The sequence below is a fragment of the Pseudoliparis swirei genome, unplaced genomic scaffold (assembly GCF_029220125.1).
Source record: "Pseudoliparis swirei isolate HS2019 ecotype Mariana Trench unplaced genomic scaffold, NWPU_hadal_v1 hadal_31, whole genome shotgun sequence".
In the NCBI taxonomy this organism is placed as follows: domain Eukaryota; kingdom Metazoa; phylum Chordata; class Actinopteri; order Perciformes; family Liparidae; genus Pseudoliparis; species Pseudoliparis swirei.
Window position 1 is genome coordinate 97,501 of NW_026613267.1, and position 21,731 is coordinate 119,231.

The window sequence follows — 21,731 nt, forward strand, 5'->3', positions numbered from 1 at the left end:
CCTCCTGCCGCGGGGCCCCGGGCCGGGCCGGCCGCCCAGCTCCAAGGACCGCAGGAACGACACCTGCGAGTACTGCGGCAAGGTGTTCAAGAACTGCAGCAACCTGACGGTGCACCGCCGCAGCCACACGGGGGAGCGGCCCTACAGGTGCGACCTGTGCAGCTACGCCTGCGCCCAGAGCTCCAAGCTCACGCGCCACATGAAGACGCACGGCCAGTTCGGGAAGGACGTGTTCCGCTGCGACATCTGCCACATGCCCTTCAGCGTGTACTCCACGCTGGAGAAGCACATGAAGAAGTGGCACGGAGAGCACCTGCTGGCCAGCGAGGTCAAGCTGGAGCAGGCGGACCGGGGCTAGAGGCCGCCACACACACACAGCATCCCGAGGTCGGGGGGCGTCGCCCTCTCGGCCTCCCGAGGACCCCCGGGGACTCTTCCCGGCCCTCCGGTCGGTTCTGGATCCCGGAGCTTTCCGTGCAATAGTTTCTGTATTTATTGGATCTTGTGTCGATGTCCGGCGGCTGCATTTGAAATGTGCTCCAACTTTTCTCAAGATGCGATGAACTCGACGTTGTTTCCTCTGAGGAAGCTCGTCGCCTCGGAGTCTGACGAGCAGCGAGACGCGTGAGAAGACTCCAGCCTGTCGCTGTCCTCGAGTCAGGAGACGAATAAAGGTTGCACTTAACGGAGGGACCTCCATCTGACCTGCACGTCCTGAGAGGACGACAGCACCATATCCAATATGTTGGGTGGGGTCAGACGACTTGGTGCTCCATGCTGTGTACTTATATTATTTTATTTGTCAAAGTCGCCCCGACTGGACGAGAACCGGCCGAAAGCCGACCAACCAATCAGAAGACCGGCTGCCTGCATCACTCACCGTGTGACTGACATTCATATTGAGTCACCCCATGAGACCTCCGTCAGGGCCTCATGAGACCTCCGTCAGACCCCCATGAGACCTCCGTCAGGGCCTCATGAGACCTCCGTCAGACCCCCATGAGACCTCCGTCAGGGCCTCATGAGACCTCCGTCAGACCCCCATGAGACCTCCGTCAGGCCCTCATGAGACCTCCGTCAGGCCCTCGTGAGACCTCCGTCAGACCCCCATGAGACCTCCGTCAGGCCCTCATGAGACCTCTGTCAGGCCCTCTTGAGACCTCCATCAGACCCCCATGAGACCTCCGTCAGGGCCTCATGAGACCTCCGTCAGACCCCCATGAGACCTCCGTCAGGGCCTCATGAGACCTCCGTCAGACCCCCATGAGACCTCCGTCAGGCCCTCAGGAGACCTCCATCAGACCCCCATGAGACCTCCGTCAGGGCCTCATGAGACCTCCATCAGGGCCTCATGAGACCTTCATCAGACCCCCATGAGACCTCCGTCAGGGCCTCATGAGACCTCCGTCAGACCTTCATGAGACCTCCATCAGACCCCCATGAGACCTCCATCAGACCCCCATGAGACCTCCATCAGACCCTCATGAGACCTCCGTCAGACCTTCATGAGACCTCCGTCAGACCCCCATGAGACCTCCGTCAGGGCCTCATGAGACCTCCGTCAGGCCCCCCATGAGACCTCCGTCAGGCCCTCATGAGACCTCCGTCAGACCCCCATGAGACCTCCGTCAGGCCCTCATGAGACCTCCGTCAGGCCCTCGTGAGACCTCCGTCAGACCCCCATGAGACCTCCGTCAGGCCCTCATGAGACCTCCGTCAGGCCCTCATGAGACCTCCATCAGACCCCCATGAGACCTCCGTCAGGGCCTCATGAGACCTCCGTCAGACCCCCATGAGACCTCCGTCAGGGCCTCATGAGACCTTCATCAGACCCTCATGAGACCTCCGTCAGACCTTCATGAGACCTCCATCAGACCCTCATGAGACCTCCACCAGACCCTCATGAGACCTCCATCAGACCCTGATGAGACCTCCGTCAGACCCTCATGAGACCTCAGTCAGACCCTCATGAGACCTCCGTCAGACCCTCATGAGACCTCCATCAGACCCTCATGAGACCTCCGTCAGACCTTCATGAGACCTCCGTCAGACCCTCATGAGACCTCCATCAGACCCTCATGAGACCTCCATCAGACCCTCATGAGACCTCCGTCAGACCCTCGTGAGACCTCCATCAGACCCTCATGAGACCTCCATCAGACCCTCATGAGACCTCCGTCAGACCTTCATGAGACCTCCATCAGACCCTCATGAGACCTCCGTCAGACCCTCATGAGACCTCCACCAGACCCTCATGAGACCTCCATCAGACCCTCATGAGACCTCCGTCAGACCCTCATGAGACCTCCATCAGACCCTCAGCTCCTCCGTGAGGCTGACGTATGTTTACAGGTTGAAAACGCCATAATGTGTTGATAATAAAGTTTCTCGGAGCAGCGGTGGAGGGTTGATCTTCAGGAGATGTTTCTGTGTTCTGGTTCACTGTTCGGGGAGAACATTTGTTTTTAATCTAGTTTTGCAGAAACAGATTATTATTGTTTCCTTTAAAATCAGCGGTGCCATTATTAAATGTTTTGTTTTATTTAATTTTCCTTTTGAGAGAATTTGCTGTTGTTGTTTTGGTGAAGCTATCCTCACGGATGTAAAAAAAAAGAAAAAAGATAAAGATAAAAAAAGAGAGACAGAACGAGGCGCTCCGAGAGGACGGCGTCGGGATGGCGCTCAGCGTGACTCCTCCCCCTCCTCCTCACCGAGCCTCGTGTTCCTCGTGTTTGGCACTTACAACTAACTTTAAATACATTTTCATAACTTTCACTTACACTCTTTGTACAGAAACAGTTTCCTTGTATGGGGGGTGAGGGAGGGGGGGGCATCATTGTGGATAAAGTGATTTGAGAACAGTACACTGCTGTTTTAAACATATATGTATTTTTGTAATGTGTTGAAAAATCAATACAAGAAAGCCAACACTTCAATAAATGTTGCAGTTGCTCTATGATGGAAGTCTCTCTGCTTTCTGATTATTTCATCTTTACTCCCACCATCGTGATTAATAACTCACTGGAGCAGCTGTTCAGCTCACCACCCTGACCCCTGACCCCTGACCCTACACAGCTCTGCTAATGTAAGGCCTAATGTAAAGGCTAATGTAAGGGCTAATGTAAGGGCTAATGTAAAGGCTAATGTAAGGGCTAATGTAAAGGAAAAATTTTTGTGGGCTTAAAAAGGGGGGTTTTTAAAGGTTTGGGAAATTGGGGAAAGGGTTAAGGAATACTTTTTTGGTTTGTGGGAATTGGCTTTTTAAGGTTTTTTGGGGGGCTTTGGGTTTGGAATTGGCTGGGGAAGGGGCTTTTTGGCTTTAAAAAGGTTTATAAGGACAATTGGGTTTTGGGAAAAGGTTTTTGTGGGGAATTAAATTTGTAAGGCAAAAGGTTTAAGGGGAAAATTTTGGGAAAAAACCTTTGGGCTAAGAACTTTTTTAGGGGCTTAAAAAGGCTTTGGGAAAAATTAGGCTAATGAAAGGTTAAATAAAACTTTGGGCTAAAAAGGGCTAATTAAAGGCTTAAAAAATTTTGTAAGGCTAATTTTTTAAATGGGAAAGCTTTTTTTAAGGCTTTTGGAAATGTGGTTTTAAACTTTAAAAAAGGGGGAATTAAATTTAATGTGGGAAGGGGCTAATTTAAGGCTAATGTAAAGGTTTGTAAGGGGTTTAAGGGTTTTGTAAGGCTTGAAGGGCAAGGGTTTTTAAGGGTAAAAAAATTGGGAAGAAAAAAGGGAATGGGGCAAAGAAAGGGGGGAAAATTGGGCTAATTGGGGGGTTTTGGGGAATTGTGAAAAGGAATTTTGAAAAGGCTTTTTGGGAATTGGTTTAAAAATTCTTGAAAAGGGGTTTTTGTGGTTTGGGCCTTTGGGGGAAGAAATTTGGGGCGGGGCTTTTTGGGTTGTGGGGGGGCCTTGATTTTTGGTTTGAAATAAGAATTTTTGGATTTTGTGGAAATTTTGGGAAAGGGAATTAACCCGAGGGCTTGTTAAAAAAAAAGGCAAAAAAGGGGGGGCCCCTTGAAAATTGTTTTTTCTTTGGGGGGAAGGGGAAAAAATTTGTGGCTTTTAAGAATTGGTTGTGGGCTTTGACTTTGGGTTTTAAATTTTGGGGTTTAAGGCTTTTTGAGGGGTCTTTGGGCTTGGGGGCCTTTGGGGGGGCTTTTTGGGGCTTAAAAGGTTGTGGGCAAATTGATTGGTTGTAACCCTTGGGGCTTGTGGGGGGTTTTTGGGTTGGCTTTGGCCTTGGCTTGAAAAGGAAATTGGGTTGTGAAAAAACTTGGGTTTTTGGGAAAGGGGTTACGGGGGGCTTGTTTGTTGTGGGAAAAAAGGTTTGAAAAGGTTTGAAAGGTTTTGGTTTGGGTTTTTGGATTTTGTAGGCTTGTGGATTTTGGGGTTTAAAAAGGTTTTTTGTAGGTTTGGGGACTTTTGGGGCTTTTGGGTTTTCCCTTTTAGGTTTGGGTTTGGGGCCTTGGGGTTTAAAAATCCCCTTTGAAAAGGTTTGTAATTGGTTTAAGGGGAAATTTTTTTTGGTTTTTTTTTGGGGCTTTTGGGTTTAACTTGTAAAGGTTTGTAATTTTGAAAGGTTTTTTAAAGGGGCTTGAAAAGGATTGGTTGGGTTTTTTGAGGTTTGGGTTTGGGACCTTGGCTATAAGGATTTCCTATTTTTGTTAGCCTTTGGGTTGGGTAGAGGCTTTTTTTGTTTGGTTTGGGAACCCCTTGTCGGGTTTGGGCTTTGTATGGGCTATTTAAACCTTGAATTTGGGGGAAAAAACCCTTGTATTTTTGGGTTAACCTTTTGGGCTATTCTTAGGTTTTTTAGCCTTGGTGTGTAAGGACCCCTGTAGGCTTTCCTTGGCTTTGGGGTTGGGGTTTTCCTTGGGGGCTTTTTTTAACCTTTGTGTAAGGCTATTTTTTGGCTTGTTAGTTGGGCTAAAGGCTACCTGTAGGTTTTTAGCCGGGTCTGTGAGGATATTTGTAGGCTTTTAACCTTGGTCCTATAAAGGCTTTTTTACTTTTGATTGGGCTATAGGCTATTTGGGGGACTTCCCTTGTGGGCCTTTTGTCTTTGGGGCCTTTGACTGGTTGAAAAGGGTTCCCTTGACTTCTTTTTAACCTTGGTTATTAAGGGACCATTTGCTTTTTTTAAAGACCCTTTCTGAAAGGGCCCTTTGGTTGGAATTGGTGAAAAACCCCTTGACTGGTCTTGTTAGACCTTTTGGTGAGGACCCCCCTTTTCTTTTTAACCTTCTTAGAATTCCCCTTTTCTGTCTTTTTGGGACCTTGGTCGTAAAACTTTTTGGGACTTCTTTTTAGGCCTTGGGCTTGGGATTTTTTGGGTCTTGTTGACCTTTCCTGGAGGACTCCTCTCTTTGGTCTGAACCTTGGGTCCTATGGGACTATTCTGTACCCCCTTTTTGCCTTGGGCCTCTTCGTCTGGGCCCCGGGCCCTTGGGGGTCTTTTGTCGGTTTTCCTTTCTTGGGCCCCCCTTTTTTGTTCCCTTGTTACCTTGGCCGGGGCCCCGGGGCCCCGGGGAACCCTGTAAAACCCTTTCCTTTTTAATTTTATGAACTATTTCTTTTGTTAAATTGCATAAACTAGCTTTTTAAATTGAAAACCCTTTTTTGGGTTTTGGGTTGGGCCTGTGGGCCCCGGGTTTTAACCGGGCCCTTGGGCCCCGGGCAGACCCGTGGGGGGGTTTTACGGTCGTTGATTTCGTAGATCATTTTTTTACTGGTTTTGGGGTTTTCCGTGGGCTTTTGGGCCCCGGGGCGGGCCACCCTTGGGTACCCGGGCGAGCCTTGGAAAGGGCCCCCTCGCTTTTTTCCTTGTCTAAAAGGGACCCCCCCGAAAGCCTTTTGGGCCCCTTTCCCGGCAGTTGAGGGGAATTTTTTTTGGGGGTTTTGGGGTTTTAGGTTTTTTGGAACCACCTTTGGGTTTTGGTTTTGAAAGGGCCCTTCGTATGGTTTGGAACCCCCAAAGGGGACCCCCTGTTGCTTGTTGAGGTTTGGGGTTTTTTTTTTGGGGGGCCCTTTTTTGGGAAAGATTTTGTAGGAATAACCCAGGAAGAATTTTAGGGGGTTTAGGGAAAAAAACCCATGGGGCCCTATTCTTAAGGCCTTAAAACCCTATTTTTGGGGTTTATTAAAAGGGTTTTTGTAGGTTTTTAGATTACTAGGGGAATTTGCTTTTTGGCCCATTGGGGTTTTTGTAGGGTTTGTTTTAAAAAGGTAAGGAAATTTTTGGGCTTGAGCCGTTTAAAGGTTTTAGGTTTTTTAACCCGGGAAGGGCCCTTTTGGCTTTAATTTATTGAAAAGGGTTTTTCTTTAAAACTTCTTGGGGTTTTTTAAAAGGGAGGCTATTTAAAGGCTTTTGCTTTTGGGGGGCTATTTGTAGGTTTTTGTTTCTATAAGGCTTTTTTGGTTTTTCCCTTTCCTATGAGGCTTTTTGTAGGTTTTTTAAAGGCCTATAACCCTTTTAGGGGTTAAGGTAAGGCCTTTGAGGTTTTTAATTAGGCTATAAACTTTTTATTTTTCCTTTTTGGTAAAATTTTTATTTTTGGGGATTAGCTAAAAGGGTTTTTGCTTTTTGAAAACTATGACCTTTGAAAGGGTTTTCCCGTTTGGGGTTGTGGCTTGTAAACTTTTGGGAAACTTTGGGGGAATGGCTTGAAAATTAAAATTAAAAATTTTTATTTTAAAAGGGAAAGGCTATTGTTTTTGGGGGGTTTAGGAAAAAGGGGTTTTTGGGGTAAAGGCTGGGGGCTTATGAAAGGGGAATTTGGTTGTAACTGTGGGGGCCCCTTGAGGCTTTAGGCCCGGGGCCCCATTCTGGGCAAAACTATTAGGCCCCGGGCTTTATTTAAAACCCCTTTGGGCTTTTCTAAAAAAAATTTGGGGCCCTAAGGGAAGTATGGGGGTTTTGGTTGTGGGTTTTGTAAGGGGCTTTTAAAAAGGAAAGGTTAAGCCTTTTGGGCTATTCTTTAAAAGTCTAAAAATTTGGGTTTTTAAAAGGCGGGGGGGAAAATGGGGTTAAGGTTTTGAAAGGCTTTTTGGGGCTTTTTTTGGGTTTTGGGCTTTTCTTGAAAAAAGGGGGAGAAATGTTTTGTTTTTTTAAAATTTTAAAAAATTTTTGGGGAAAAAAATATGTTTAAAAAAGTTGGGGTTTGGGCTTTTGGCTGTTTTAAAAAAAGGAAAAAAAAAGGGTTGTAGGAAAATGGTAAGGCCCAATGGGGCTAAGTGGCTAAGGGGGCTAAGTGGAAAAAAAAGGCAATTAAAGGAAGGGGCAAGAAGGCAATGAAGGGTAAGAAAGGCAATGGGGAAAATTAAAAAAAGGGGTAAGGGGGTTTGAAAGGTTTTGGGGGTTTTTGTAAAATTAAGGAAAAATTGTGGAAGAAAGGCAATGAAACAATGTGGCAAAAGGCAATGTGGCTTGTAAAGGAATTTTTAAAGGGGTAATGTGGGCTTTTTGGGGGGCTTGAGGCTAATGTAAGGGCTAATATAAAGGCTAATGTAAGGGCTAATGTGAGGCTAATGTATAATAAGGCTAATGAGCTAATGTAAGGCTAATGTAAGAGGATAATGTAAAGGCTAATGTAAGGGGCTAATGTATAATAATGAGAGCCTAATATATACTAATGTAAGGGCTAATGTAAGGCTAATCAAAGGCTAATGTAGGCTAATGTAAGAATGTGGGGCTAATGTAAAGGGGAAGGCTAATGTAAAGGCTAATGTAAGGGCTAATATAAGGGCTAATGTAAGGGCTAATGTAAAGGCTAATGTAAGGGCTAATGTAAAGGCTAATGTAAGGGCTAATGTAAGGGCTAATGTAAAGGCTAATGTAAAGGCTAATGTAAGGGCTAATGTAAGGGCTAATGTAAAGGCTAATGTAAAGGCTAATGTAAAGGCTAATGTAAGGGCTAATGTAAGGGCTAATGTAAAGGCTAATGTAAGGGCTAATATAAGGGCTAATGTAAGGGCTAATGTAAAGGCTAATGTAAAGGCTAATGTAAGGGCTAATGTAAGGGCTAATGTAAGGGCTAATGTAAAGGCTAATGTAAAGGCTAATGGGCTAATGTAAGGCTAATGTAAAGGCTAATGTGAGGCTAATGTAAGGCAATGTAAGGCTAATGTAAGGCTAATGTACAGGCTAATGTGTAAAGGCTAATGTAAGGGCTAATGTAAGGCTAATGTGAGGCTAATGTAAGGCCTAATATAAGGGCTAATGTAAGGGCTAATATAAGGGCTAATATAAGGGCTAATGTAAAGGCTAATGTAAGGGCTAATGTAAGGGCTAATGTAAGGGCTAATGTAAGGGCTAATGTAAAGGCTAATGTAAAGGCTAATGGCAATAATGAGGCTAATGTAAAGGCTAATGTAAGGGCTAATGTAAGGGCTAATGTAAGGGCTAATGTAAGGGCTAATGTAAGGGCTAATGTAAGGGCTAATATAAGGCCTAATGTAAGGGCTAATGTAAAGGCTAATGTAAGGGCTAATGTAAAGGCTAATGTAAGGGCTAATGTAAGGGCTAATGTAAGGGCTAATGTAAGGGCTAATGTAAGGGCTAATGTAAGGGCTAATGTAAGGGCTAATGTAAGGGCTAATGTAAGGCTAATGTAAGGGCTAATGTAAGGGCTAATATAAGGGCTAATATAAGGCCTAATGTAAGGGCTAATGTAAGGGCTAATGTAAAGGCTAATGTAAGGGCTAATGTAAGGGCTAATGTAAGGGCTAATGTAAAGGCTAATGTAAGGGCTAATGTAAGGCTAATGTCTGGGCTAATGTAGGGCTAATGTAGGGCTAATATAAGGCTAATGTAAAGGCTAATGTAAAGGCTAATGTAAGGGCTAATGTAAGGGCTAATGTAAAGGCTAATGTAAGGGCTAATGTAAGGGCTAATGTAAAGGCTAATGTAAGGGCTAATGTAAGGCTAATGTAAAGGCTAATGTAAGGGCTAATGTAAGGGCTAATGTAAAGGCTAATGTAAGGGCTAATGTGAGGCAATATAAGAGCTAATGAGGCTAATGTAACGGCTAATGTAAGGGCTAATGTAAAGGCTAATGTAAGGGCTAATGTAAGGGCTAATGTAAGGGCTAATGTAAGGGCTAATATAAGGGCTAATGTAAAGGCTAATGTAAGGGCTAATGTAAGGGCTAATGTAAGGGCTAATGTAAGGGCTAATATAAGGGCTAATGTAAGGGCTAATGTAAGGGCTAATGTAAGGGCTAATGTAAGGCTAATGTAAAGGCTAATGTAAGGGCTAATGTAAAGGCTAATGTAAGGGCTAATGTAAAGGCTAATGTAAGGCCTAATGTAAGGGCTAATGTAAAGGCTAATGTAAGGGCTAATGTAAGGGCTAATGTAAAGGCTAATGTAAAGGCTAATGTAAGGCTAATGTAAGGGCTAATGGGCTAATGTAAGGGCTAATGTAAGGGCTAATGTAAGGGCAAATGTAAGGGCAAATGTAAAGGCTAATATAAGGGCTAATATAAGGGCTAATGTAAGGGCTAATGTAAAGGCTAATGTAAGGGCTAATGTGAGGCTAATGTAAGCTAATATAATAAATGGGTTAGAGGCCTAATATAAGGCCTAATATAAGGGCTAATGTAAGGGCTAATGTAAGGGCTAATGTAAAGGCTAATGTAAGGGCTAATGTAAGGGCTAATGTAAGGGCTAATATAAGGGCTAATGTAAGGCCTAATGTAAAGGCTAATGTAAGGGCTAATGTAAGGGCTAATATAAGGGCTAATGTAAGGCTAATGTAAGGCTAATGTAAGGGCTAATGTAAGGGCTAATGTAAGGCTAATGTAAAGGCTAATGTAAAGGCTAATGTAAGGGCTAATGTAAAGGCTAATGTAAGGGCTAATGTAAAGGCTAATGTAAGGGCTAATATAAGGCCTAATGTAAGGGCTAATGTAAGGGCTAATGTAAGGGCTAATGTAAGGGCTAATGTAAGCTAATGTGAGGCTAATGTAAGGGCTAATGTAAGGCTAATATAAGGCTAATGTAAGGCTAATGTAAGGCTAATGTAGGGCTAATGTAAAGGCTAATGTGAGCCTAATGTAAAGCTAATGTAAGAGGCTAATGTCAGGCTAATATAAGGGCTAATGAAAGCTAGTATAAAGGCTAATGTAAGGCTAATCTCTTAAAGGCTAATGTAAGGCTAATGTAAGGCTAATATAAGGGCTAATATAAGGGCTAATGAAAGGGCTAATGTAAAAGGCTAATGTAAGGCTAATGTATAATAATGAGGCTAATGTAAGGGCTAATGTAAGGGCTAATGTAAGGGCTAATGTAAGGGCTAATGTAAGGGCTAATATAAGGCCTAATGTAAGGGCTAATGTAAAGGCTAATGTAAGGGCTAATGTAAGGGCTAATGTAAGGCCTAATGTAAGGGCTAATGTAAGGCCTAATGTAAGGGCTAATGTAAGGCTAATATAAGGCTAATGTAAGGGCTAATGTAAGGGCTAATGTAAAGGCTAATGTAAGGGCTAATGTAAGGGCTAATGTAAAGGCTAATGTAAGGCCTAATGTAAGGGCTAATGTAAAGGCTAAGGGCTAATGTAAAGGCTAATGTAAGGCTAATGTAAGGGCTAATGTAAGGGCTAATGTAAGGGCTAATGTAAGGGCTAATGTAAGGGCTAATGTAAAGGCTAATGTAAGGGCTAATGTAAAGGCTAATGTAAGGGCTAATGTAAGGGCTAATGTAAGGGCTAATGTAAGGGCTAATGTAAGGGCTAATGTAAGGGCTAATGTAAAGGCTAATGTAAGGGCTAATGTAAGGGCTAATGTAAAGGCTAATGTAAGGCCTAATGTAAAGGCTAATGTAAGGGCTAATGTAAAGGCTAATGTAAGGGCTAATGTAATGAAGGCTAATGTAAGGGCTAATGTAAGGGCTAATATAAGGCCTAATGTAAGGGCTAATGTAAAGGCTAATGTAAGGGCTAATGTAAGGGCTAATGTAAAGGCTAATGTAAAGGCTAATGTAAGGGCTAATGTAAGGGCTAATGTAAAGGCTAATGTGAGGCTAATGTAAAGGCTAATGTAAGGCCTAATGTGAGGCTAATGTAAAGGCTAATGTAAGGCTAATGTAAGGGCTAATGTAAGGGCTAATAAGGGCTAATGTAAAAAGGGCTAATGTAAAGGCTAATAAGGTATGGCTAATGTAAGGCTAATGAGGCTAATGTAGGGCTAATGTAAGAGGCTAATATAAGGGCTAATGTGAGGCTAATGGGCTAATGCTAATGTAAGGCTAATGGCTAATGTAAAGGCTAATGTAAGGGCTAAGGCTAATGTGAGGCTAATGTAAAGGCTAATGTAAAAGGCTAATGTAAAGGCTAATGTAAAGGCTAATGTAAGGGCTAATGGCTAATGTAAAGGCTAATGAGGCTAATGAGGCTAATGTAAAGGCTAATGTAATGAGGCTAATGTAAGGGCTAATGTGAGGCTAATAATGAGGCTAATGTAAAGGCTAATGTAAAGGCTAATCTAAGGGCTAATATAAGGCTAATGTAAGGCTAATGTAAGGGCTAATGAGGGCTAATGTAAAGGCTAATGTAAAAGGCTAATGTAAGGGCTAATGTAAAGGCTAATGCGTAAAGGCTAATGTAAGGAGGCTAATGTAAAGGCTAATGTAAGAGGCTAATATGAGGGCTAATGCAAAGGCTAATGTAAGGGCTAATGTAAGGCCTAATGTAAATAATGTAAAATGTGTGAGGCTAATGTGAGGCTAATGTAAAGGCTAATGTAAGGCTAATGTAAGGCCTAATGTAAAGGCTAATGAGGCTAATGTAAGGGCTAATGTAATGTAAGGGCTAATGTAAGGCTAATGTAAGGCTAATGTAAGGGCTAATGTAAAGGCTAATGTAAGGGCTAATGTAAAGGCTAATGTAAGGGCTAATGTAAGGGCTAATGTAAAGGCTAATGTAAAGGCTAATGTAAGGGCTAATGTAAGAGCTAATAAGGGCTAATATAGAGAATAAAACTAATGTAAAGGCTAATGCTAAGGAGCTAATAAGGGCTAATGTAAAGGCTAATGTAAGGGCTAATGTAAGGGCTAATGTAAAGGCTAATGTAAGGGCTAATGTAAGGGCTAATGTAAGGGCTAATGTAAAGGCTAATGGGCTAATATAAGGGCTAATGTAAGGGCTAATGTAAAGGCTAATGTAAGGGCTAATGTAAGGGCTAATGTAAAGGCTAATGTAAAGGCTAATGTAAAGGCTAATGTAAGGGCTAATGTAAGGGCTAATGTAAGGGCTAATATAAGGCCTAATGTAAGGGCTAATGTAAGGGCTAATATAAGGCCTAATGTAAGGGCTAATGTAAGGGCTAATGTAAAGGCTAATGTAAGGGCTAATGTAAGGGCTAATGTAAAGGCTAATATAAGGGCTAATGTAAGGGCTAATATAAGGCCTAATGTAAGGGCTAATGTAAGGGCTAATGTAAGGGCTAATGTAAGGCTAATGTAAGGGCTAATGTAAAGGCTAATGTAAGGGCTAATGTAAGGGCTAATGTAAGGGCTAATGTAAAGGCTAATGTAAGGGCTAATGTAAGGGCTAATGTAAAGGCTAATGTAAGGGCTAATGTAAGGGCTAATAAGGCCTAATGTAAGGGCTAATATAAGGCCTAATGTAAGGGCTAATGTAAGGGCTAATGTTAAGGGTAATGTTAGGGCTAATGTAAGAGCTAATGTAAAGGCTAATGAGCTAATGTAAGGCTAATGTAAAGGCTAATGTAGGGCTAATGTAAGGCTAATGTAAAGGCTAATGGGCTAATGTAAAGGCTAATGTAGGCTAATGTAAGGCCTAATGTGGGGCTAATGTAAGAGGCTAATGTAAAGGCTAATATAAGGCCTAATGTAAAAACTAATGTAAGGCTAATGTAAGGGCTAATGTAAAAGAGGCTAATGTAAGGCTAATGAGGCTAATGTAAGGCTAATGTAAAGGCTAATGTAAGGCTAATGTAGGGCTAATGTAAGGCTAATGTAAGGCTAATGTAGAGGCTAATGTAAGGCTAATGTAAAGGCTAATGTAAGAGGCTAATGTAAGGCTAATGTGGGGCTAATGTAAAGGCTAATGGGCTTAACGTGGCCTAATGTAAGGCCTAATGTAAGGGCTAATATAAGGCCTAATGTAAGGGCTAATGTAAAGGCTAATGTAAGGGCTAATGTAAGGGCTAATGTAAGGGCTAATGTAAAGGCTAATGTAAGGGCTAATGTAAGGGCTAATGTAAGGGCTAATGGCACAATGTAAGGCTAATGTAGAGGCTAATGTAAGGGCTAATGTGAGGCTAATGTAAGGCTAATGTAAGGGGCTAATGTAAGGGCTAATGTAAAGGCTAATGTAAGGGCTAATGTAAAGGCTAATGTAAGGGCTAATGTAAGGGCTAATGTAAAGGCTAATGTAAGGGCTAATGTAAGGGCTAATGTAAAGGCTAATGTAAGGCCTAATGTAAGGGCTAATGTAAAGGCTAATGTAAGGGCTAATGTAAAGGCTAATATAAGGGCTAATGTAAGGCCTAATGTAAGGCCTAATGTAAGGGCTAATGTAAGGGCTAATGTAAAGGCTAATGTAAGGGCTAATGAATGAAGGGCTAATGTAAAGGGCTAATGTGACTAATGTAAAGGGCTAATGTAAGGCTAATGTAAGGCTAATATAATAGGCTAATGTAAGGGCTAATGTAAAGGCTAATGTAAGGCCTAATATAAGGGCTAATGTAAGGCCTAATGTAAAGGCTAATGTAAGGGCTAATGTAAGGGCTAATATAAGGGCTAATGTAAGGGCTAATGTAAAGGCTAATGTAAGGGCTAATGTAAAGGCTAATGTAAAGGCTAATGTAAGGGCTAATGTAAGGGCTAATGTAAGGGCTAATGTAAAGGCTAATGTAAGGGCTAATATACGGGCAAATGTAAAGGCTAATGTAAGGGCTAATGTAAAGGCTAATGTAAAGGCTAATGTAAGGGCTAATGTAAGGCTAATGTAAGGGCTAATGTAAGGGCTAATGTAAGGGCTAATATAAGGGCTAATATAAGGGCTAATGTAAGGGCTAATGTAAAGGCTAATGTAAGGGCTAATGTAAGGGCTAATATAAGGCTAATGTAAAAAGGCTAATGTAAGGGCTAATGCTGAGGCTAATGTAAGGCTAATGTGAAGGGCTAATGTAAAGGCTAATATAAGGCTAATGTAGAGGCTAATGTAAAAGGCTAATACTAAAGGCTAATGTAAGGGCTAATGTAAAGGCTAATGTAAAGGCTAATGAGGCTAATGTGAGGCTAATGTATAAGGCTAATGAGGAGGCTAATGTAAGGAACTAATATGAGGCTAATGTAAGGCTAATGAGCTAATGTAAGGCTAATATAAAGGCTAATGTAAGAATAATGGAAAGGCTAATGTAAAGGCTAATGTTAGGTCTAATGGAAGGACTAATGTAAGGGCTAATGCAAGGGCTAATGTAAGTGCTAATGTAAGGATGTGTAAGGGCTAATAAAAGGCTAATGTAAGGCTAATGTAGGCTAATGAAGGCTAATGTAAACTAATGTAAAGGCTAATGTAAGGCGGCTAATGTAAGGGCTAATGTAAGGGCTAATGTAAAGGCTAATGTAAGGGCTAATGTAAGGGCTAATGTAAGGGCTAATGTAAGGGCTAATGTAAAGGCTAATGTAAGGGCTAATGTAAGGGCTAATGTAAGGGCTAATGTAAAGGCTAATGTAAGGAGGCTAATGCAGGCTAATGTAAGGGCTAATGTAAGGGCTAATGTAAGGGCTAATGTAAGGGCTAATGTAAGGGCTAATGTAAAGGCTAATGTAAAGGCTAATGTAAAGGCTAATGTAAAGGCTAATGTAAGGGCTAATGTAAAGGCTAATGTAAAGGCTAATGTAAAGGCTAATGTAAGGGCTAATGTAAAGGCTAATGTAAGGGCTAATGTAAGGGCTAATGTAAAGGCTAATGTAAGGGCTAATGTAAAGGCTAATGTAAAGGCTAATGTAAGGGCTAATGTAAAGGCTAATGTAAGGGCTAATGTAAGGGCTAATGTAAAGGCTAATGTAAAGGCTAATGTAAGGGCTAATGTAAAGGCTAATGTAAGGGCTAATGTAAGGGCTAATGTAAGGGCTAATGTAAAGGCTAATGTAAAGGCTAATGTAAGGGCTAATGTAAAGGCTAATGTAAGGGTTAATGTAAGGGCTAATGTAAAGGCTAATGTAAGGCTAAATGGGGCTAATGTAAGGCTAATGTGAGGCTAATGTAAGGGCTAATGTAAAGGCTAATGTAAGGGCTAATATAAGGGCTAATGTAAAGGCTAATGTAAGGGCTAATGTAAGGGCTAATGTAAAGGCTAATGTAAGGCCTAATGTAAAGGCTAATGTAAAGGCTAATGTAAGGCTAATGTAAGGGCTAATGTAAAGGCTAATATGAGGCTAATGTAAGGCTAATGTAAGGGCTAATGTAAAGGCTAATGTAAGGCCTAATGTAAAGGCTAATGTAAGGGCTAATGTAAAGGCTAATGTAAGGGCTAATGTAAGGGCTAATGTAAAGGCTAATGTAAGGCCTAATGTAATAATGTAAAATAGCTAATGTGAGGCTAATGTAAAGGCTAATATAAGGCTAATGTGAGGCTAATGTAAAGGCTAATGTGGGCTAATGTGAGGCTAATGTAAGAGCTAATATAAGGCCTAATGTAAGGGCTAATGTAAAGGCTAATGTAAGGGCTAATGTAAGGGCTAATGTAAAGGCTAATGTAAGGGCTAATATAATGGCTAATGTAAGGGCTAATATAAGGCCTAATGTAAGGGCTATGTAAAGGCTAATGTAAGGGATAATGTAAGGGCTAATATAAGGGCTAATATAAGGGCTAATGTAAGGGCTAATGTAAGGGCTAATGTAAGGGCTAATGTAAGGCTAATGTAAAGGCTAATGTAAGGGCTAATATAAGGCCTAATGTAAAGGCTAATGTAAAAACTAATGTAAAGGCTAATATGAGGCTAATGTAAAGGCTAATGTAAGGGCTAATAAGAGGCTAATGTAAGGCTAATGTAAGGCTAATGTAGGGCTAATGTAAGGCTAATGTAAGGCTAATGTAAAGGCTAATGTAAGGCTTAATGTGAGGCTAATGTAAGGGCTAATGCCTAATAAAGGCTAATGTAAGGCTAATGTAAGGCTAATGAGGCTAATGTAAAGGCCTAATGTAAGGCTAATGTAAAGCTAATGTAAGGGCTAATGTAAGAGCTAATGTAAAGGCGGATGTAAGGGCTAATGTAAGGAGCTAATGTAAGGCTAATGTAAGGCTAATGTAAAGGCTAATGTAGAGGCTAATGTAAAGGCTAATGTAAGGGGCTAATGTAAGGCTAATGTAAGGAGCTAATGTAAAGGCTAATGTAATGTAAAGGCTAATGTAAGGGCTAATGTAAAGGCTAATGTAAGGCTAATGTGAGGCTAATGTAAAGGCTAATGTAAGGGCTAATGTAAGGCTAATAATGTAAGGGCTAATGTAAGGCTAATGTAAAGGCTAATGTAAGGCTAATGTAAGGCTAATGTAAAGGCTAATGTAAGGCTAATGTAAGGCTAATGGCTAATAAGGCTAATGTAAGGAGCTAATGTAAAATAATGTAAGGGCTAATGTAAGGGCTAATGAGGCTAATGTAAAAGGCTAATGTGAGGCTAATGTAAGGCTAATGTGAGGCTAATGTAAGGCTAATGTAAAGGCTAATGTAAGGGCTAATGTGAGGCTAATGTAAGGCTAATGTAAAGGCTAATGTAAGGAGGCTAATGTAAGGCTAATGTAAGGGCTAATGTGAGGCTAATGTGAGGCTAATGTAAGGGCTAATGTAAAAGGCTAATAAGGGCTAATGTAAAGGCTAATGTAAAGGCAATGTAAAGGCTAATGTAAGAGGCTAATGTAAAGGCCTAATGTAAGGCTAATGTAAGGCTAATGTGGCTAATGTAAAGGCTAATGTAAGGGCTAATGTAAGGGCTAATGTAGGCTAAAAGGGCTAATGTAAAGGCTAATGGGCTAATGTAAGGGCTAATGTAAAGGCTAATGTAAGGCTAATGTAAAGGGCTAATGTAAGGGCTAATAAAGGCTAATAAGGGCTAATGTAAGGGCAAATGTAAGGGCAAATGTAAAGGCTAATGTAAGGGCTAATATAAGGCCTAATGTAAGGGCTAATGTAAGGGCTAATGTAAGGGCTAATGTAAAGGCTAATGTAAAGGCTAATGTAAGGGCTAATGTAAAGGCATCCACTGTGCTCAGATCCACATGGACCAAGAGTAACTACTCCGCTTCCAATCAACCAGACTGGTCTAACTAACTAACAGTGCTGATAGAGGAACTCTGATGAACTAGACTAACTATTCCAGGCTGATAGAGACTCATCTCTGTACTGGTCTTGTTAGACCTTAGTCCTGATAGAGGACTCCTCTCTGGACTGGTCTTGTTAGACCTTAGTCCTGATAGAGGACTCCTCTCTGGACTGGTCTTGTTAGACCTTAGTGCTGATAGAGGACTCCTCTCTGTACTGGTCTTGTTAGACCTTAGTCCTGATAGAGGACTCCTCTCTGGACTGGTCTTGTTAGACCTTAGTGCTGATAGAGGACTCCTCTCTGTACTGGTCTTGTTGGACCTTGGTGCTGATAGAGGACTCATCTCTGTACTGGTCTGGTTGACCTTAGTCCTGATAGAGGACTCATCTCTGTACTGGTCTAGTTAGACCTTAGTGCTGATAGAGGACTCCTCTCTGTACTGGTCTGACCTTAGTGCTGATAGAGGACTCCTCTCTGGACTGGTCCTGTTAGACCTTAGTGCTGATAGAGGACTCATCTCTGTACTGGTCTAGTTAGACCTTAGTGCTGATAGAGGACTCATCTCTGGACTGGTCTTGTTAGACCTTAGTGCTGATAGAGGACTCCTCTCTGTACTGGTCTTGTTAGACCTTAGTGCTGATAGAGGACTCCTCTCTGTACTGGTCCTGTTAGACCTTAGTGCTGATAGAGGACTCATCTCTGTACTGGTCTAGTTAGACCTTAGTGCTGATGAGGACTCATCTCTGTACTGGTCTTGTTAGACCTTGGTCCTGATGAGGACTCATCTCTGTACTGGTCTTGTTGGACCTTAGTCCTGATGAGGACTCCTCTCTGGACTGGTCTTGTTAGACCTTGGTGCTGATAGAGGACTCATCTCTGTACTGGTCTAGTTAGACCTTGGTGCTGATAGAGGACTCATCTCTGTACTGGTCTGGTTAGACCTTAGTCCTGATAGAGGACTCCTCTCTGTACTGGTCTTGTTAGACCTTGGTGCTGATAGAGGACTCTCTCTGTACTGGTCTGGTTAGACCTTGGTCCTGATGAGGACTCATCTCTGTACTGGTCTTGTTAGACCTTGGTGCTGATGAGGACTCATCTCTGTACTGGTCTTGTTGGACCTTGGTCCTGATGAGGACTCATCTCTGTACTGGTCTTGTTAGACCTTGGTCCTGATGAGGACTCCTCTCTGGACTGGTCTTGTTGGACCTTGGTCCTGATAGAGGACTCATCTCTGGACTGGTCTTGTTAGACCTTGGTGCTCATAGAGGACTCCTCTCTGTACTGGTCTAGTTAGACCTTGGTGCTGATAGAGACTCTCTCTGTACTGGTCTTGTTAGACCTTGGTGCTGATAGAGGACTCATCTCTGTACTGGTCTTGTTGGACCTTAGTCCTGATAGAGGACTCCTCTCTGTACTGGTCTTGTTGGACCTTGGTGCTGATAGAGGACTCATCTCTGTACTGGTCTTGTTGGACCTTGGTCCTGATAGAGGACTCATCTCTGGACTGGTCTTGTTAGACCTTGGTGCTGATAGAGGACTCCTCTGTACTGGTCCTGTTAGACCTTGGTGCTGATGAGGACTCCTCTCTGTACTGGTCTAGTTAGACCTTAGTGCTGATAGGACTCATCTCTGTACTGGTCTAGTTAGACCTTGGTGCTGATGAGGACTCCTCTGTGCTGGTCTTGTTAGACCTTGGTGCTGATGGGGACTCCTCTCTGTACTGGTCTGGATTAGACCTTGGTGCTGATAGAGGACTCATCTCTGTACTGGTCTTGTTGGACCTTGGTTCTGATGGGACTCCTCTCTGGACTGGTCTTGTTAGACCTTAGTGCTGATAGAGGACTCATCTCTGTACTGGTCTAGATAGACCTTAGTGCTGATAGAGGACTCATCTCTGTACTGGTCTAGTTAGACCTTAGTCCTGATAGAGGACTCCTCTCTGTACTGGTCTTGTTAGACCTTGGTGCTGATGAGGACTCCTCTCTGTACTGGTCTGGTTAGACCTTAGTCCTGATAGAGGACTCATCTCTGTACTGGTCTTGTTAGACCTTGGTGCTGATGAGGACTCATCTCTGTACTGGTCTTGTTAGACATTGGTGCTGATAGGGGACTCATCTCTGTACTGGTCTTGTTAGACCTTAGTCCTGATAGAGGACTCATCTCTGTACTGGTCTTGTTGGACCTTGGTCCTGATAGAGGACTCCTCTCTGGACTGGTCTTGTTAGACCTTGGTCCTGATAGAGGACTCATCTCTGGACTGGTCTTGTTGGACCTTGGTGCTCATAGAGGACTCCTCTCTGTACTGGTCTAGTTGGACCTTGGTGCTGATGAGGACTCATCTCTGTACTGGTCTAGTTGGACCTTGGTGCTGATGGGGACTCATCTCTGTACTGGTCTTGTTGGACCTTGGTGCTGATGAGGACTCCTCTGTACTGGTCTGGATTGGACCTTGGTCCTGATGAGGACTCATCTCTGTACTGGTCTTGTTGGACCTTGGTGCTGATGAGGACTCATCTCTGTACTGGTCTTGTTGGACCTTGGTGCTGATAGAGGACTCATCTCTGTACTGGTCTTGTTGGACCTTGTCCTGATAGAGGACTCATCTCTGTACTGGTCTTGTTGGACCTTGGTCCTGATAGAGGACTCCTCTGGACTGGTCTTGTTGGACCTTGGTCCTGATAGAGGACTCATCTCTGGACTGGTCTTGTTAGACCTTGGTGCTCATAGAGGACTCCTCTCTGTACTGGTCTGGATTGGACCTTGGTGCTGATAGAGGACTCATCTCTGTACTGGTCTAGTTAGACCTTAGTGCTGAAAGAGGACTCATCTCTGTACTGGTCCTGTTAGACCTTGGTGCTGATGGAGGACTCACCTCTGTAGTGGGCTTGTTAGACCTTGGTGCTGATAGAGGACTCATCTCTGTACTGGTCTTGTTGGGCCTTGGTCCTGATGAGGACTCATCTCTGTACTGGTCTTGTTGGACCTTGGTCCTGATAGAGGACTCCTCTCTGGACTGGTCTTGTTAGACCTTAGTCCTGATAGAGGACTCATCTCTGGACTGGTCTTGTTAGACCTTAGTGCTCATAGAGGACTCCTCTCTGTACTGGTCTAGTTAGACCTTAGTGCTGATAGAGGACTCATCTCTGTACTGGTCTAGTTAGACCTTAGTGCTGATAGAGGACTCATCTCTGTACTGGTCTTGTTAGACCTCGATGACCACCAGCGTTAGTCATGGAGTTCCACAGGGTTCTGTGCTGGGTCCTCTGTTGTTGACCCTGTCCATGCTTCCTCTGGGCCGAAGTCTCTCTGGGGACCCCCCGGCCCAAAGGGCACATTGCACATGTCCATATGCTCCTAAAATTAAATAATAATGAAAACATTAATATTCATACAAATTGTTTAAAATGGAACAATTATACGACGATGTCTTTAAATTGAACCGTTGGTTCCTGAAGGGCTTCGGGGCCTCGTGTGAGCGGCTGCAGCCGGAGGCCCTGGGGGACCGAGGCCGTGCAGAGGGCTGTCGGTGTCACGGCTCAAGGTGAGACATACCTGCAGGCCTGTCACGAGTCAGGGAGGACTCCAGCTAGCTGGCGGCTACCAGGCTCAGGGCCTCAGTCTGGACCAGAACCTGACCAACAGCATCTCACATGGTGGACTACCGGAGCCCAGCAGGGGCCCGTTGGACCGGGGGCTTCAGAGTCCACTGCCGGGACCAGTCCCTTGTTCTGAGGCAACAATACCACAGACTCACGGCTCGTCTTCCTGAAGGGAGCCGTCGGCCGCCTGCACAGATGAGTCCTGGCATGAGTGTGTGTGTGTGGGGGGGGGGGGGGGGGGCATCAGGTATTTCTTGATATCAGGCCAACAGCAGTCAAGCCTGTCCTCGCTGGAGCCTCCAGGCCATCGGATAGCGTAACACACACACTCACACACACGCACACACACGCACAGCGAGTGTGTGCGTGTGTGAGTGAATGTGTGTGAGTATGTGTGTGTGTGTGTGAGCATGTGTGTGTGAGCGTGTGTGTGTGTGTGTGAGCATGTGTGTGTGAGCGTGTGTGTGTGTGTGTGAGCATGTGTGAGTGAGCGTGTGTGTGTGTGTGAGAGTGTGTGTGTGTGAGCATGTGTGTGTGAGCATGTGTGTGTGTGAGCACATGTGTGTGTGGCGTGTGTGTGTGTGTGTGTGAGTGTGTGTGTGTGTGTGTGCATGTGTGTGTGTGTGTGGCATGTGTGTGTGTGTGTGAGCATGTGTGTGTGTGTGTGAGCATGGTGTGTGTGTATGTGTGTGATCATGTGTGTGTGTGATGTGTGTATGTGTGAGCATGTGTGTGTGAGCATGTGTGTGTGTGTGGGTGGCATGTGTGTGTGTGTGCATGTGTGTGTATAATGTGTGTGTGTGTGTGGGTGTGTGTGTGTGTGTGAGTGTGTGTGTGT

At 43.7% G+C, this 21,731-nt stretch overlaps 1 protein-coding gene across 1 annotated transcript in view; it reads left to right on the top strand.

The window, feature by feature from the left end:
- Positions 1-2,959, top strand: part of bcl11bb (BCL11 transcription factor B b) — a 36,616-nt gene extending 33,657 nt beyond the window's left edge. The window contains exon 3 of the mRNA XM_056410984.1: positions 1-2,959. This exon is cut by the window's left edge and continues 1,495 nt beyond it. Coding sequence (XP_056266959.1) covers positions 1-358 — 358 coding nt within the window. The 3' untranslated portion in view covers positions 359-2,959.
- The last annotated feature ends 18,772 nt before the right edge of the window (positions 2,960-21,731 follow it).